The sequence below is a fragment of the Haemorhous mexicanus genome, chromosome 9 (genome assembly GCF_027477595.1).
Source record: "Haemorhous mexicanus isolate bHaeMex1 chromosome 9, bHaeMex1.pri, whole genome shotgun sequence".
Lineage (NCBI taxonomy): Eukaryota > Metazoa > Chordata > Aves > Passeriformes > Fringillidae > Haemorhous > Haemorhous mexicanus.
In genome coordinates this window covers 14,443,430-14,457,783 of record NC_082349.1, presented here as the reverse complement: position 1 = coordinate 14,457,783, position 14,354 = coordinate 14,443,430, and the positions used below count along the sequence as shown (strand labels likewise).

At 39.8% G+C, this 14,354-nt stretch overlaps 1 protein-coding gene across 1 annotated transcript; it reads right to left on the bottom strand.

Moving 5' to 3' along the window:
* Positions 1–21: 21 nt before the first annotated feature.
* RPF1 (ribosome production factor 1 homolog) lies at positions 22–5,489 on the bottom strand. Its single transcript, XM_059854127.1, has 9 exons — positions 5,292–5,489; positions 5,153–5,209; positions 3,946–4,026; positions 3,501–3,596; positions 2,660–2,813; positions 2,062–2,144; positions 1,020–1,201; positions 811–937; positions 22–446 (listed from the first exon to the last, which is right to left on the bottom strand). The coding sequence occupies exons 1-9, from the start codon at positions 5,445–5,447 to the stop codon at positions 405–407; spliced, it is 978 nt and encodes a 325-aa protein (XP_059710110.1). The 5' UTR covers positions 5,448–5,489; the 3' UTR covers positions 22–404.
* Positions 5,490–14,354: the final 8,865 nt, after the last annotated feature.

Below are 14,354 nucleotides of genomic sequence, written 5' to 3'. Positions count from 1 at the left end.
ACAGAAAAAATAAAACAGAACTGTAAAACTAGAAATATTTTATTTTGAAAAATTTTTTAACCAACATATTTGCTGTCTTTGATGTTGTGAAGCATAATCTGTTCCTACTGCACAGCAGCACTTCTGGCAAATCCTCAGTGATAGCTAAATGACAAGTTGCTCAAATACAGCCATAGTTTTTCCCGCTAAACTGGAAAAAGTCACTGTCCTTGTCACGTTGACTACAAATAGGAAGAGAGGCACATCCTACTTGATCTGCTGCTGTAGAAAGTTATAATGTTTGCTGTTTGTCTTTCTGCAGATAGATACTGTTCAGTATCATTATCATTAGTTAGTAGTCCAAGATCATCCATAGTTCAAAGCAGCTGCTGTATTCCTGGTCACCAGCAATTGGCAGATTTCACTTACAAGTGGAATTTTCTTCTACTTGTGTCCATTTCTCGACGCTGAAATTTAAAAGGAAAGTTGTTTACCAGCAAGTTCATGCAACAGGATGAAACACAAACAAGGATGACCACTCCATTTTATAGCAGGGCAGACAGTGAAATGTAGTTATTGTACAGTAGAGTTGCAAATAAGTAGTTATGGTATATTGACATTCATTGTCCTTGCTATTTTAATTTTTTAATTGAAATACCGCAGGATGTTTCTGCTTTGCATGACTCTCAAGATACACCTCTAAATACTTAAGTTAAATACTTCCACACTGAGAACTGCATTTATACTGCTTTTCTAGGGTAAGATTTTTGGTTACATTTCATGTCAGATTTAGCCTCCCCAAGCAGGACTCTTATCATTACTAAGACATACCTTATGAATCCACTCATATTCCCCAAATTTGGAATCAAAGGTTCCTTTTTGAAGTGACCTCAGCTTCAATGTGAAACGTGGCCCAAGTTCTTGAATTCCCACTTTCTTTTCACTCTTGAAGATATATCTTGGGGAAGAAAATAATTAAAATTAGGAATTAAGTTACAAGAGTATTCTCTCTCACTTGTAAATTTTGTGGAAAATGTCACCTGTGGAATCTGAAAAAGATGTAGTCTCTCTGGTTGTGAAATGTAGCTACTTGTCTTCCAATGAACTGAGGATCGTGTGGGAAGAGCGCAGCAAACATGCGGCCGATGGAGTGGCCGAGCCGCGTTGTGAAATTATTCAGGATCACTTCAGGGACGTGTTCCGTGGGCTCCTTCCCTTTCCGCTGAAATCAGAGTAATAAGAATGCAAAGAACAGACTGAATGCAAAAGGATTTTAATGTGTTACCAAAGAAGTGTTTGAAATAGGAAGACAGGGCCAAAACCATGCCCTAATCATTCTTTCAAATACAACCTAAGTTCATAAACATGTAAAGGAGTAGCTGGTAACATAAGGATCTTTGGTTCAACAATATAAATTCAATGAAAAAGCACAAGTAATTTTACGTTTTCTCCTGCACCATTTTTTACTCTTAGCAGAACCTGTTATAGTAGGCAATGCACTCTACCTATCATAGGAGTATTCCCTCTGTACTCATACCAACTAGGGATATATGGGACTGAGAGCATATGGGCTTCTTTAATTAAAACTAATAAGACAGAACTTATTTCAAAGAAGAAAACCCATTTTACTGCAAATTACTTAGGGCTAAGTATGCAATACTAGGAAGAGGTGACAGGGCAATAGGAACAAGAAGAACTTGGTTTTATTCAAGACAAACTACATCTAATGAAACCATTTACACTGCTGATTTTATATGCCCTATTGTGTGCATGCTAGACATGGGGTATTTCCTACTGATGTAGGTTATCATCTGCCATTTAATGACATGATTTTAAAAGCACTGGGCAGATTATGAAACAACTGGCAGTTAAAGAAATACAGCAAATAAGCCTGAAAATGGAAATGTGCTGCTTATGAAGACTACACTAGACCTTAGCCTCCTGTTAGCTTACCAAAGAAACACATTTACAAGATGAAGCTGAATCATACCAAAATGCAGTTTTGACAGTTGAAGTAGACTGGATGTATTTATCATTAACCAAGAGATACCAACCCATTTTTCAATCTTTTTTGAGTCTCACCTTTATTTCTTTACGCAAACGCACACTACTCATTCTAAAATGAGCAGTTGGACCATCAGGCAGGTGACTTAAAACAAGACCATCTGTGCATCAAGTTAAAAAAAAGCACGTAATTTACAAAGGAACATTCAATACTGCAAAATGCAGCATTACACAGAAGTTTGGATCTATAATCTATGCCCAAGGTTTTGTCATATGTTCCAACATACATTCCCAAACTACGAACTAGCTTTCTGAAGGATGTCCATTACATGCCAACAAGGGTTCTCCTCTATTACTTTCTCATTTAACAAATTTGTAATGTTTTATCTAGCCAGAAAAAAAATGGATCTTCCTGGTCAGAAAAACTTGTTTATTAATCAAACTGTTAAATTTACTGAAATAATTACAGTGCTTAACCATGCATTACAAACAACAAAAAAGTGCCAACACTTTCTTTAATAAGTCCAAGTTCCATTAGCCATCAGACACTCAAGTTGGCACAGTGATTTTTAGCTCTGTAATTTGCACTGTGAAGAGAAAGAAAACAGAAGAAAGTAGATCTCTGATGCACATGACAGAATTGTTTCCTTTCCCTGAAAAATACACAAAAGGATACTTGGTATTTTGCGATCTTCATTAATGACAATTAAATCCGTGAAGTCCCTCGCAATACACTGTGGAATGATTCTTTTCAAAGCCAGCCCTCTTCGGTAGAAGACATGTGAGTTGGGTATAACAGTAGCCAGCTGCTCACAGAATCTCACTGTTCTCTGCAAAACAGGGCAGTTAAATTGCAGTGTGCAAAATTCAGCAGTTAGGAGAACAGAGGCCTGGTCATTCCAACTACACTCCCTGAGCATATATTACTTCCAGTATCTCTATAAAGATTTGAAGATAAGCTATTAAATTACTTCATTCAGATAGTGCAAAAAATTTTATTTGCAGTAAAGAATGCAGCACACCAGAGATTTTTTTAAGGACTTCTTTTTCCCCTTCCTCCATCCCAGAAAAGCAGGAAAATGCAAAAAGCATACTCTCCACACTCATTATTTATAAAGGACACTGGTTTACAAAAAGTTCGCTGCATCTCAAAATACAATATTTCTTCATGAATTCAGGTCTGAGTTTTCAGATAAACTGAGGTGTATTTTTTTTTTATTTTTAAAGCAATTTCTTTTATGGTTTTCAAAACTGTCAGTAATCTCTTCAATCAGGCAATGCTGATCATTTCAATACAAGAACACATGCACAAGGTTGGGGTTTTTTTTATGGAGGAAACAAACAGTGCTGGAGAAACCAATGGATTACAGACACATACAAGGTTATTGTTGGGCACTAAATAAAATGACAGAAAAAAATCCATGTGAGTGCTATTACCTTCAGTTTTAACCTAACAATCATAGGATGAAAACCCTGGTACCTTATAACCATTTGGTTTCCAAGTAAAACATACGTACCCCACGAGGTCGGTCTGATGTTGTAATAAGAATTTTGGGAACAGTCTGTCTATTAAAGTAAGGTGCAAATTCATCAGTTGCTTCATCAAAAGCAACCTGGAAGAACAGAAGTTTTGTTAAATCCACCACGTACAAAATAACTGAGGAACTACTGTTCAATGTGATCTAAATTTTAATTCACAACATCTATTCTGTCATTAATCACCTGAAGGTGTGTGGTTTTCATGTTTTTAAGAATTTAGTGTGATGAACATGGACAGCTTTTACTACCAATATCAGAATAGCAATTATTTAATACAGATAATGAAAGAATGACTTCACCTCTTAGTAAATCCATTATGTGTAAAAAGTAATTCATCAACAGGTTAACAGGAAACAGTTTCATCAATCAGTTTTTGTCCCTTGACAGAAAAACAATGGTTAACTTATTAGCACATGCAGTTACCTCTTCATCATTGGGATCTACAGTGGTTTCATCATACACTCGCTGATTTTCAATAGTCTTTGGTACAGCTTTTGGGGGTGCCTAAAATACACAAAGCTTATTAACATAACATATTGATGTCATTATTAAATGCATTGCAAATGCCACATGCATACTACCACAATATTGTTTGTATGTCTACACAGAACTGCAAGTATTATTTATTTGATGCCACTTTTAAAAAACAAGTTATATAACTTCAATTAAAATATGCACAGCTATTGGGACACCAGAGAGCATCAGATGCAGAGAAGCACCACTGGAACAATGTCACTTTTCAAACAAAACAAAAAACCAGGGGAACTTTCTTTCCATTTTTATTTCTTCTGTGGAAGAAAAGGATTCTGCTTTCAACTGCAACACATTTGAACCCTGATATCTAGAATTCAATGACTAATAGACTTTAATGTTTACCCTGTTAACTTACACTACTCTAGTGAGACTATTGGAATACAGGAACTCACATCTGACTATCTTCAATCAGTCCAGGAAGTAAGCAAAACCTTTGTTCATAGCTTCACTTGGAATCCAGCAGGTAACTGGTCTGGGCAGATAACTGGTTTGGTCAGCTCTGATTGTTTTAATACTGGAGTATAATTCCTAATAATATCACACAAATGCCACAGCAATCATATCAGAAACAACTTTTCAGGAGTGGTTTTATGTCATTAAGTTTAAAACTCATCCTGCCTGTTTCTAGCATCATTTTAACGCAGGAGCAACAAGGTTTCTGAAGTCAGCTGTTTGATACCTCTGCTAGACAACAGTGTTTCTGAAGACTACCACAGCCAGCGAGCACAGAGAGCATACAATCATAGAATGGTCTGGCTGGAAGGGACCTTTAAAGGCCATCTATTCCAGTGCAGTGAGCAGGGACATCTTGCACCAGACCAGGTTGCTCCGGGCCCCTCCAACTTGGCCTTGAACGTTTCCAGAGATGGGGCATCCACGACCTCTCTGGGCATCCTGTTGCAGTGTTTTATCACCCTCACTGTATTCACTGCTCCGCTTCCCTGAAGTGTGTGGAGAAACCTGTTGGCTCACGAAGCTGAGGAGGCCCAGCTCCGGGCAGAGCTGCAGGACCCTCCCCCTGGCGAGCAGCGCCCCGCTCACGGCGGGCAAGGAGCGGCCTCGCCGCCACACCGGCTCCGGCGCCCGGAACCCTTACTTTGTCTCCGAGAGCCTCTCGCTCCTTCCTCCGCTTCTTCTTGAGGGCCAACTTCTCCTGCGGGCAGAGGAACAGCGCTCCGTTAGCCAGACCCGCCAGGCCCGGGCCTCCCCCGACCCCCGGCAACAACCCGCCCCACCTTCCTCTGCTGCTGCTTCCAGCGAAGGAACATGAAGTGCCGACGCTGCTTGTTTTTGATCTCGGACACGCTGAAAGTGGGCGGGAAGAGCACCCGCTCCGGAGCGGGCGGGCCGGCGCCATCCCCCACCACGGGCCCGCTGCCCTCACCCGCCATGGCGCTGCTGCCGCAGGGCGGGGCCGGCCCCTCACCCTTGGCCTCTGCCCCGCCGGGCGGCGCCGCGCATGCGCTGCACGGGGTTCGCCCGGGGCGGGGCGTGGGCCTGCCCACGGCGTCGGAGTGTCCCGAGTTGGAAGGGACCCAGGAGCGTCGTCAGTCCCGCTCTTCGCCGTGCACAGGACTCCAGGAGTCACACCATGTGCCAGAGCATTGTCCAAACACGTCTTGAACCTCTCGGGCTGGTGTGGTCACCGCTGCCCTGGGGAGCTGTTCCAGTGCCCAATCACCCTCTTGGTGAAGACTTCTCCTGATATCCAACCTAAACCTGCCCTGATTCAGCTTCAGGCCATTCCCTCGGGTCCTGTCACTGGTCACTGAGCAGAGATCAGTGCCTGCTGCTCCTCCTCCCCTCCCGAGGAAGGTGTGGCTGCAGTGAGGTCTGCCCTCAGTCTCCTGCAGGCTGAACAGACCCAGCGCCCTCAGCTGCTCCTCACACAGCTTCCCCTCGAGGCCCTTCACCGTCTTTGTTGCCCTCCCCTGGACACTCTCTGATAGTTTAATGTCTTATGTTGTGGTGCCCAAACCCGCGCACAATGCTCAAGGCTGAGCGCAGAGCACAGTCCCCTCTCTCGACCCATGACATGTCAGGGCTCATTGCTCAGCAGACAGCGAACCTGGAGATAAAATCAGTGTATTTCATAGGGATTATTGTTGCAGTGTTTTTTATAAACCGAGTTAGCTGTCAGAGTGGGAAGCTTTGAGCAAACGTGACACGTTGATGGGTTTACATTATTGCAGGTAACATCATGGCGAGCAAGGCCTGCCCATGTGCACACTTTCACATTCAAACCTTTGCTCACAGTGACTTACCTTTTGGGGAGCACCTGTTTATTAGGAACCATAGGGGTTTTGATGATAATGTTCCCAAAAGTTATTTTTATTCCATTAAAGTCTGTTAAAACTTGATGTTAAAATGAAACAAGAACTCCTACAGCAAATTAGAGCTTCAATTTACATAAAGTCAGAAATGAGTTTTTCTATTCCTGAGCTGATTTTCATGCTTAGAGATGTGCAAATGCTTCTGCACAGCAAAGACTACACAGTGTTTTATAGAAATTGAGTACTAAGGGATGTGGGGGGATCTGTTCTAAATTGGAGACATTTTTAATCTCAGACTGCAAAATGCTGAGCCTCAGTGGGACTGCTTAGTTCCATTTGTCCCAAGCATTTTTTCAAAGCTTGATGTCTACTAATTTTATATACAAGTACTATTTGTTTTTTACTATTTTTCTCTCACTAAAAAAAGGAAAAAGAAAACTGTTAACATAAATGCAGGAAGATAATGAAAAAGAATACCTAGAAATAACCAGAATAATAGAGAATGTCTTAAGCCTTGTTCTGTCCTATAAACAAATTTTGTTCTGCAACTCAACTTGCTTCACTGAGATTACTTCTGCTTAACACAGAAATGAAAGATCAAAGGCCTCATTATGCACAATCCCATATATTTCTGGCCTTGCTCCCATTTTTGTCAAGAGAAAATATTTCAGCTATCCTTACTGCCTTAAGGATAAGTAGTTTCCATGGTAATTGAGGTTGAGAGGATTTTGTTGAGAATATGTTAACCAAGGACTGCTGTAACTTTATCTCTCTAGCTGATGCAGAGATTGCAAGGTTATTTCTCAAAGTCATTAGCAGAGATTTTCATCACTGCTATTAGCAGAGCATACAGGGAGTTCTGTGTTGTTTGTAGTTCCAGTTTGCAATGCTGTTTTTGTTGGGATCACTGAGTGCTTACATGAGGAAAAAACATATTATCTTTCTCCCTCCTAGCAAGAGGGATGACAACCTCCTAATATTATTCAAATACCTTTCTTCCAAGGACTCAGAGGAACAAAATAATGATACACAATATTGCAAGAACTTCCTAGGGCAGGGGAGGGACAATGACAAGACACCAGAAACACACTGAGGACTTGGTAAAGATCACTGACAAGGTACAATTATTACTTCAATAGAAGGCCCAACTAATAAATGCATGCATAGTATTACTTTAGTCTTTTCATAAAAGTTCCAAGATCTTTCTTAGCTATAAACTCAGATCTGTGCAAAGAACATTTTTACCAGGATACTCTTATTTTACAACTTAAGTAGCATTGTAAATAAAACCTTTTGGAAAGTAAAAAAATCTTTTGGAAGAAGCTGCTTGGTTAAAAACAAAACAACTGGGAAAAAACCAACAAAACCCAAACAATCCCCCACCCATGCATACAAAACCCCTCAACAAGCAAGTTCTCATAGTGATGAATGAAGACATTGATTCCATGTCAGCACTTAGAAATTTTGGAGGAAAAATTCTGTAAATTAACCCAGCTCAGTAGTGAAGCATCATTTTAAGTTGTATCAATAGAGCACTGTTTTGGTTTTTTCTGTTCTGTCACTTCAAAAAATTGAAAAAAAACACTTTGAGATTAAGTCAAAATGACAAAACTTCATCTGAGGAAAGGAAATTAGGTAAGAAAATATAGAAAGAGGTGAGAAAAGAGGGTAAGGTACCTTTGGATTCAATAATTCCCAGAACTGTTTTGGAGGTGTGGAGTTTTCTTCTTTTTGTTGTTTGGTTTTTTCCCTGGGGTGAGGGTTGTTTGGTTGTTTGGTTGGTTTTGGTTTTGTTTGTTTTTATGTAATAACATAAAATTTTATGTAATAACATTAAATTTTGCTGTTTTCCTGTTTTATTTTGTTTTTAATTTGTTTTCCTGAAGGTTGAGAGCACATACTACTCATCTCTTTCCCTTCACAGTGCTGTGTAGATAATGAAGTGGTACCCCAAAGGTCTGGTTTTGCTATGCCTGTAAAAACCTCAGCCTTGAGACTGCAGAGCAGCTTTGATCACATCTGAATCCTCAGCAGGCCCCTCATGCTCACAACTTCTCTCTGCTAGGTGTTCCCAGGGGCTGCTGAACACCATGGAATGTGTAGCAGAGTTAGTGATAGTGACTTTGCTTAACTGGTAGTTGAAGAGTTGAAGAAGGATACAGAAGACAGGAGCTTCCAGCCTCTGGAGATTATCATCTTACCTGTCAATGGAAGACTGAAACCACAAGCCTGCAGGTTTTTCTGAGGTGAGAAGTGTCTTCATTCTTCCAGCTGAAGCTACTGCTGTGTGTCGAATAAGATCTAGAAAATGCTGAATCAAATAACTGGGCTGGGCACTCTCCTTCTGAAGGGAAACAAGATTTGACTAATGGCCAGATCTCAGTATTCTCCCTGTAGTTTACTTTAAAAGTTACACAGCAAAGAACAAGTTATAGAGAATGAATTGTACCCAGCTTCAGTTTCTCTGTGTATGCTCTCATCTCTGAGCTGAAGAGTCTGGCTCCTTCTACACTGCTGGCCTGATGCTCTGCTGGGCTTTTTGCACAATGAAGAATGGACAACATGGCCTCACCAGGGTGGAATAGTCAGAGTGGTGGGAGATGCTCCTGTGGCAGGAGAATCTGTCTTTGAGCCCACTTCTCGTCAGCTGAGGAAAGAGTTGGGCATGGGCCCAGCACAATATGCCGTCCTATGAAAGATGGACACCCATACCATCATTTTCTGAGAGAAAGCCTGCAATTGTGTTTTGTAGAGAGCCTAAGCTGGTGGTACTTGGTATGTATTATTGTACCAAGCCATCTGGGGCCTCCACTGTAGAACAGTCTCTTGTTCACCCAGCTAGGCGTAAGCACAAAATAAATGCTGAACTGCTTAGCTCTTTCCACATTGTTCCCAGACTCAGGCATACCCAGAGCTATTTCTCCAGGAGTGCATTTCATTAAATTACCAGGTGACTATGCAGGAAGTGTGTGGGTAGTTTTTCAGGATCGTCTGTTTGAGACTTAAAGGCTTGCATTCCTTAGTGATCTTGTCTACAGTCTTTTAATTTCAGTGTTTTCAGTCACCCAGGGCAATCTCTCTAATTGATAAAATGGGTATCATGCACAATAAAGTTGGGTATTGTTTAATATTTCAGGATGAACACTAGATCTTACTATGTGCTCTCAATGCCCTGTCCTCATCTCATAACACAACATCAAAAATAATTATTTTCCTATGCTTTTCTGCGTTGCTCTTCTTTACAGTACCTGAGCTGTGTACAAACATTAAGATGCTTATTGGAAGAGGGCATGATGTCCATTGTACAGATGGGAAAATTAAACTAGCCTGTCAAAACAAAATTTATCAAACACATTTAGAATGCCCAGTGTAAGGCACCTAAAGGTTATTTTACAAATATTTAGCACCACTCGTTCAAACCACAACCATATTCAATTAGATTCACAATTAATGTCTGCATGCTCAGGATCATTCTAGATATCAGATTTCAGGTACATCACCCAGCAAATGAGGAATGCAGACTGAGTGTTTTAAAAAGTTCGGTGTACTATGGGTCAATAAGAAGACCAAATGAATTTTTTAGCTTTCATTCTGTAGTGCTCTTGCTCTTTAAAGTTTCTTTACAATCTTCACACTTTTGTGTAAGAAGTCCTAGGTTTAAAAAAGAAAACAATGGTAAAAAAAAACAAAGACCCCTCTGAATAGCAGCTTTATCTTCCTGAGTATTGGCACCCCTGCTCACAAAAAGTATCACATCTGAACATGCTGAGAATGCCATTAAAAAGGACATGAAGAGTTTTAGCTCCTGTACGGGTTCCTGAGGAACACCATTAGTAACCAGCCTCCTTTTTCTGTGGAGTTAGCACTGCTGATCAACACCTGTTTCACTGCACAGCCCAGCACCACATCCATCCACCTTGGACATTTTTCCACTCCCTATTTCACCCATTTGACTGCAGGGACACTGTGGGAGTCCATGCTGAAGGCTTCCCTAAAGTCAGGGTAAACAGCAAGTACTGCTCTTCCTCTTCTGTTGAGCCAGTCTTCCCATCAAAGGCCCTTGGCAAGGCCACATTGCCCCCCTTGCTCTCAGTCACCTTCGTGTCCATCAAGTGCTAGGAAATGTGTTCAGCAGTGTTTGCTCCACACTCATGCTGGGGACAGGGGTGAGGCTGACAGAGCTGTGGCTCCCTGGCTCTCCCTTCCTGCTTTTTTGAAGCTGCAGCAGCTCATAGTGCAACCTTCTTGCTGAAACGCTGTGCAAAGAGTAGGGATGGGTTCAAGTGCTCTGTCAAACGTCTCAGAGCGTGTGTGTGGTTATGTGCATGTGAGAGAGCAAAAGAAGCAAAGCTTTTGGAAGCCTGACTGAGCAAGATTTGCATAATTTAAAGAAGAATTAAGCAAAAGAGAGGATTTAAAAAAGAAGGCATTTCATAAGGAATTCTTGCAAAAAAATCTTGCAAATGTATTATTTAAAAATGATGGAAATTCCATATTCTGGTGCATATGGGTGTCCAGTTTTCAACTCACTTGAGTTTAGAAAAAATGACTTTCTGTATGGATGTCAACACAGTAGTAAACATGTGGTTATAACCAACATAATAATTTTCTCCCACAAGACTTATCAAGATGGCATAGCTGGCCATTATCTTAATCTGGACAGATTGGCCTGGCTAATACTGGGTGTTTGATTTACTACAAGTGTGTCAGCACTTCTGGTTGGTAGATTATAAATATCAGATAATGCATTAATTGTATATAAGCTGAAAAAAAAAGAAAAGATAATGGCGGTTGCTAGAGTTTCAAGTGTCCAGTGTAGAAAACTGGAATAGTTCCCCAAATAGAAATTTTATGGACAATAAAGTTGTATTTTGACACAATTAGACTTTTTGAGAAGTTCATCCAATAGTTATCCATGGCAAAGTACTGAAGGAGCATCTACTGTTTCCAACCTGGTATTTTGCTGAATTCATTGTACTGCTTCTGGAGATCCCTACCCTTTTCTAAAGAATTATGCTGTAAAAGGGAAGACAGTCAATGGCAACATTTCATCAACCTTGTGGGTATGTAGAAAAACTTGTGTTTCTTGGGAGGTGTGGTTCTCTTTGCAGAAAGTGATGCTTGTATCTTTCTGCTGGTGCAATTACACATAGCTTGGGCTGCCTTAATAAAACACTCCTTCATGTATAGAATAAGTAGGAGTTAATCCAAGATTAGAGTATGACTTATTTCTAGGCAGATATTTCTCAGAATATGCTACCTTGTGTTTTCGTTTTATTTATTTAATTCCTGTTATTTTATATTAAGGCATATTTGTGCAGTAGTGGAATAATTTTGCTGAAATAAATAGAGTTTGGTATAACTAATAATTTTGCTTCTTTTTCTGCATTCAGTTTGCCCACAGATAGAGAAGAATTTTCTCCTTGTTCAAAATTATTGCAACAGAAATAAGGTGATTATTTTATTACAAAGTAAAAGGTGTCAAATGAAACTGTCATTTCCTTCCCCTTGAAGACTGCTCTTAACTCCATGGTATCAACATGCATTTTATTGAGAAAAAGCAAAATATTGCTTAAATGTTCCTCTGTTTTAATACATTTCAATCTCTGGCTATAGTACGCTTGGCTCTTAGTATATACTTTACATTTTAAATAGAGAAAAATAGTCAGGATCATTTTTTTACTTGGCATTTTTAATAAGTGAGAAGTATTTACAAATAGCTAGTGACCGATACTAGTTATTTTACAAATTTTAAGATAATCTTCTGTAAGAAACAGAAGTTGTGAAGTGATACATGATAAGAAATTAGTCCACAACGCTCCCAGAATCTAGGTGAGTTAACTTGAACAATGTGTATTTTAGTATAGTTAAGTGCAGGCTAATGTTGCTAGGAAAGAAAAATGTAATTTAGTTACCTGAGGGAGGGCTGCATCATGAAAAGGAGTGGTGCAGAAATGCAGTTAGGGACACACAGAAATGCCATCCTTGTGAATGAATGTGGGGAGCACTGCAGGAGTGGGGATTTTGTTGGTGGAACAGTAGGTCTTGCCCTGATACCGAGACAAAAACTGAGCAACTGGTTAAGCAGAACTGTGTGGGTTGCTTTGGGATCTAGAAACCCTTTTTACAGAAGAGACTTAAAAAGCTTCATCTCTTTGGCCCATCAATAAATCAGGGAAGAACTAACTCACCTGAAATTACAGTAATAAAGAGAATATTCATAGAAATCTCCAGTTTAACAGACAAATATTTTAGAAGATGCAATGTTTGAAAACTGAGTCAAGAGATCTTTTTTGATTAAAAAACAAAATCAAAACAAACAGAAAACCCCTTGGATTAACAAAGCCCTGGGAAACAAATTAATAGATAGGTCTGTGAAGTATTCTTTTGCACATGAATCCAAGGTGGTGGATTTTTTTTTCCAAAGGACACATCCCTCAATCTAATTATCACCAGTACCGTGCAAAAGGTCAGGCTGGAGACTTGTGGTGCTTTCTTCTGGCCTGAAAACCTATGATGCTATGAAACCTCAAAATGAAGTAGAAAAAGCACTTTCAAATGTTTTATAAGAATTGTAGAATATCTTCCATAATGTTGATATGGTAGGTGGTTAGACACTGCAATGAATGGACTTTTAAAATAATTTAACAGGCTACATTTTAGCTACATTAAAGTTGGGGTTTTTTTCCTGTTTGTATTGCTTTATTTTGATTAATAGTAATTAGAATTGCAGTATTTCTTTTATTTAGGCTACCAAGCCCCTTTCCCTGGATAAGATTGTCTTTCTTTATTGGTTTATCAAATCCAATAGATTTGATTTAAGACTGATATTTCAATGTTGTGCGTTAACCTCAGGAGAACTTTCTGGAAAGCATACTCTGTATTTGGCAGTGATCATAAAAAACATCAAAAGCCAAATTATTGAATCTAATAAAAACAAATGCTACTGCAAGAAGTAGTTCTAAAATGTGTAGACAGACTGGTGGGCTAATATGAAGATTTACAAGATTTCTTTCTCTTTTATGTTACAAACTCTCAGTAACTTTTCTTATGTGTTGATAAAATATGCGCATGCTTTTGGACATTAAAAGTGCTAATCACAAAATAACAAAGATAAAAGCAATGTGAGACATTTATCTTGGAACGTATAATCCCAGTGTAAGATAAACTCTTTTTTTCCAGCATGCATATGTAGCTCTTATTACTGAAACTCAAGCTGCACATAATTATTGGTAACAGAAAAACACTGGCATTTACCTCCCACACACAAAGCCACACCTTACCCTCCAGGAAATCCAGAGAGCTTCCTAAGAATTATTTCTACCTGTGGCCTAGATTTCAGCCTCTTTTGTATAATTTTACAGTGGAAGCTTGTCAGAGCCAATCCTGACTGGTGCACAGGGTTTGACTGAACAAAGAAATGAAACTCATAATGAAATTTGATCTTACATTGGACCTTTTATCACAGGATCTCTTCTGCTTGGTCTGCATGGTTCAACAAGCTTGATGCTTTACCCAACACGGACTGATGCTGGAGACAATCTGTTCTCTGCAGTAGGAGAGAGAGGACAGAATTAAAAGCACATTTCAGTAAAAGTTACATACAAAGTGACAAGGAAGTGTTAACTAAAATTATATTTCCTTTGGCTGTATTTCCAAATTGATCACTTTTTACTCCCATTTGGAAAAATACTTTATTTCCTAAGCTTGCGTGGAATTATTTATGAAAGAGAAGGCATGGCATGGTTACCTTTGGCAGGAGAGAGTTAGACTCAGTGGTTCAAACCCTGGGGTTTTATTTCGCCAGGTGACTTTTAGATACATCTGGAAAGAAACGGCAGCATTCAATCTGATCCCAGGATTGTATCCATCAGCTGACAATGCATCTGGCCATGGCCTCTGTCATTCAGCCTCACCTGGAACTGTGCAGCACTGTAGTGCCAGTATGGGATTCAGGAGATCTGTCCTGTCCTCAGTCACTTTCTTCACAAATACTTTGTGGTAACCTCTGGTACATCCTTTTGA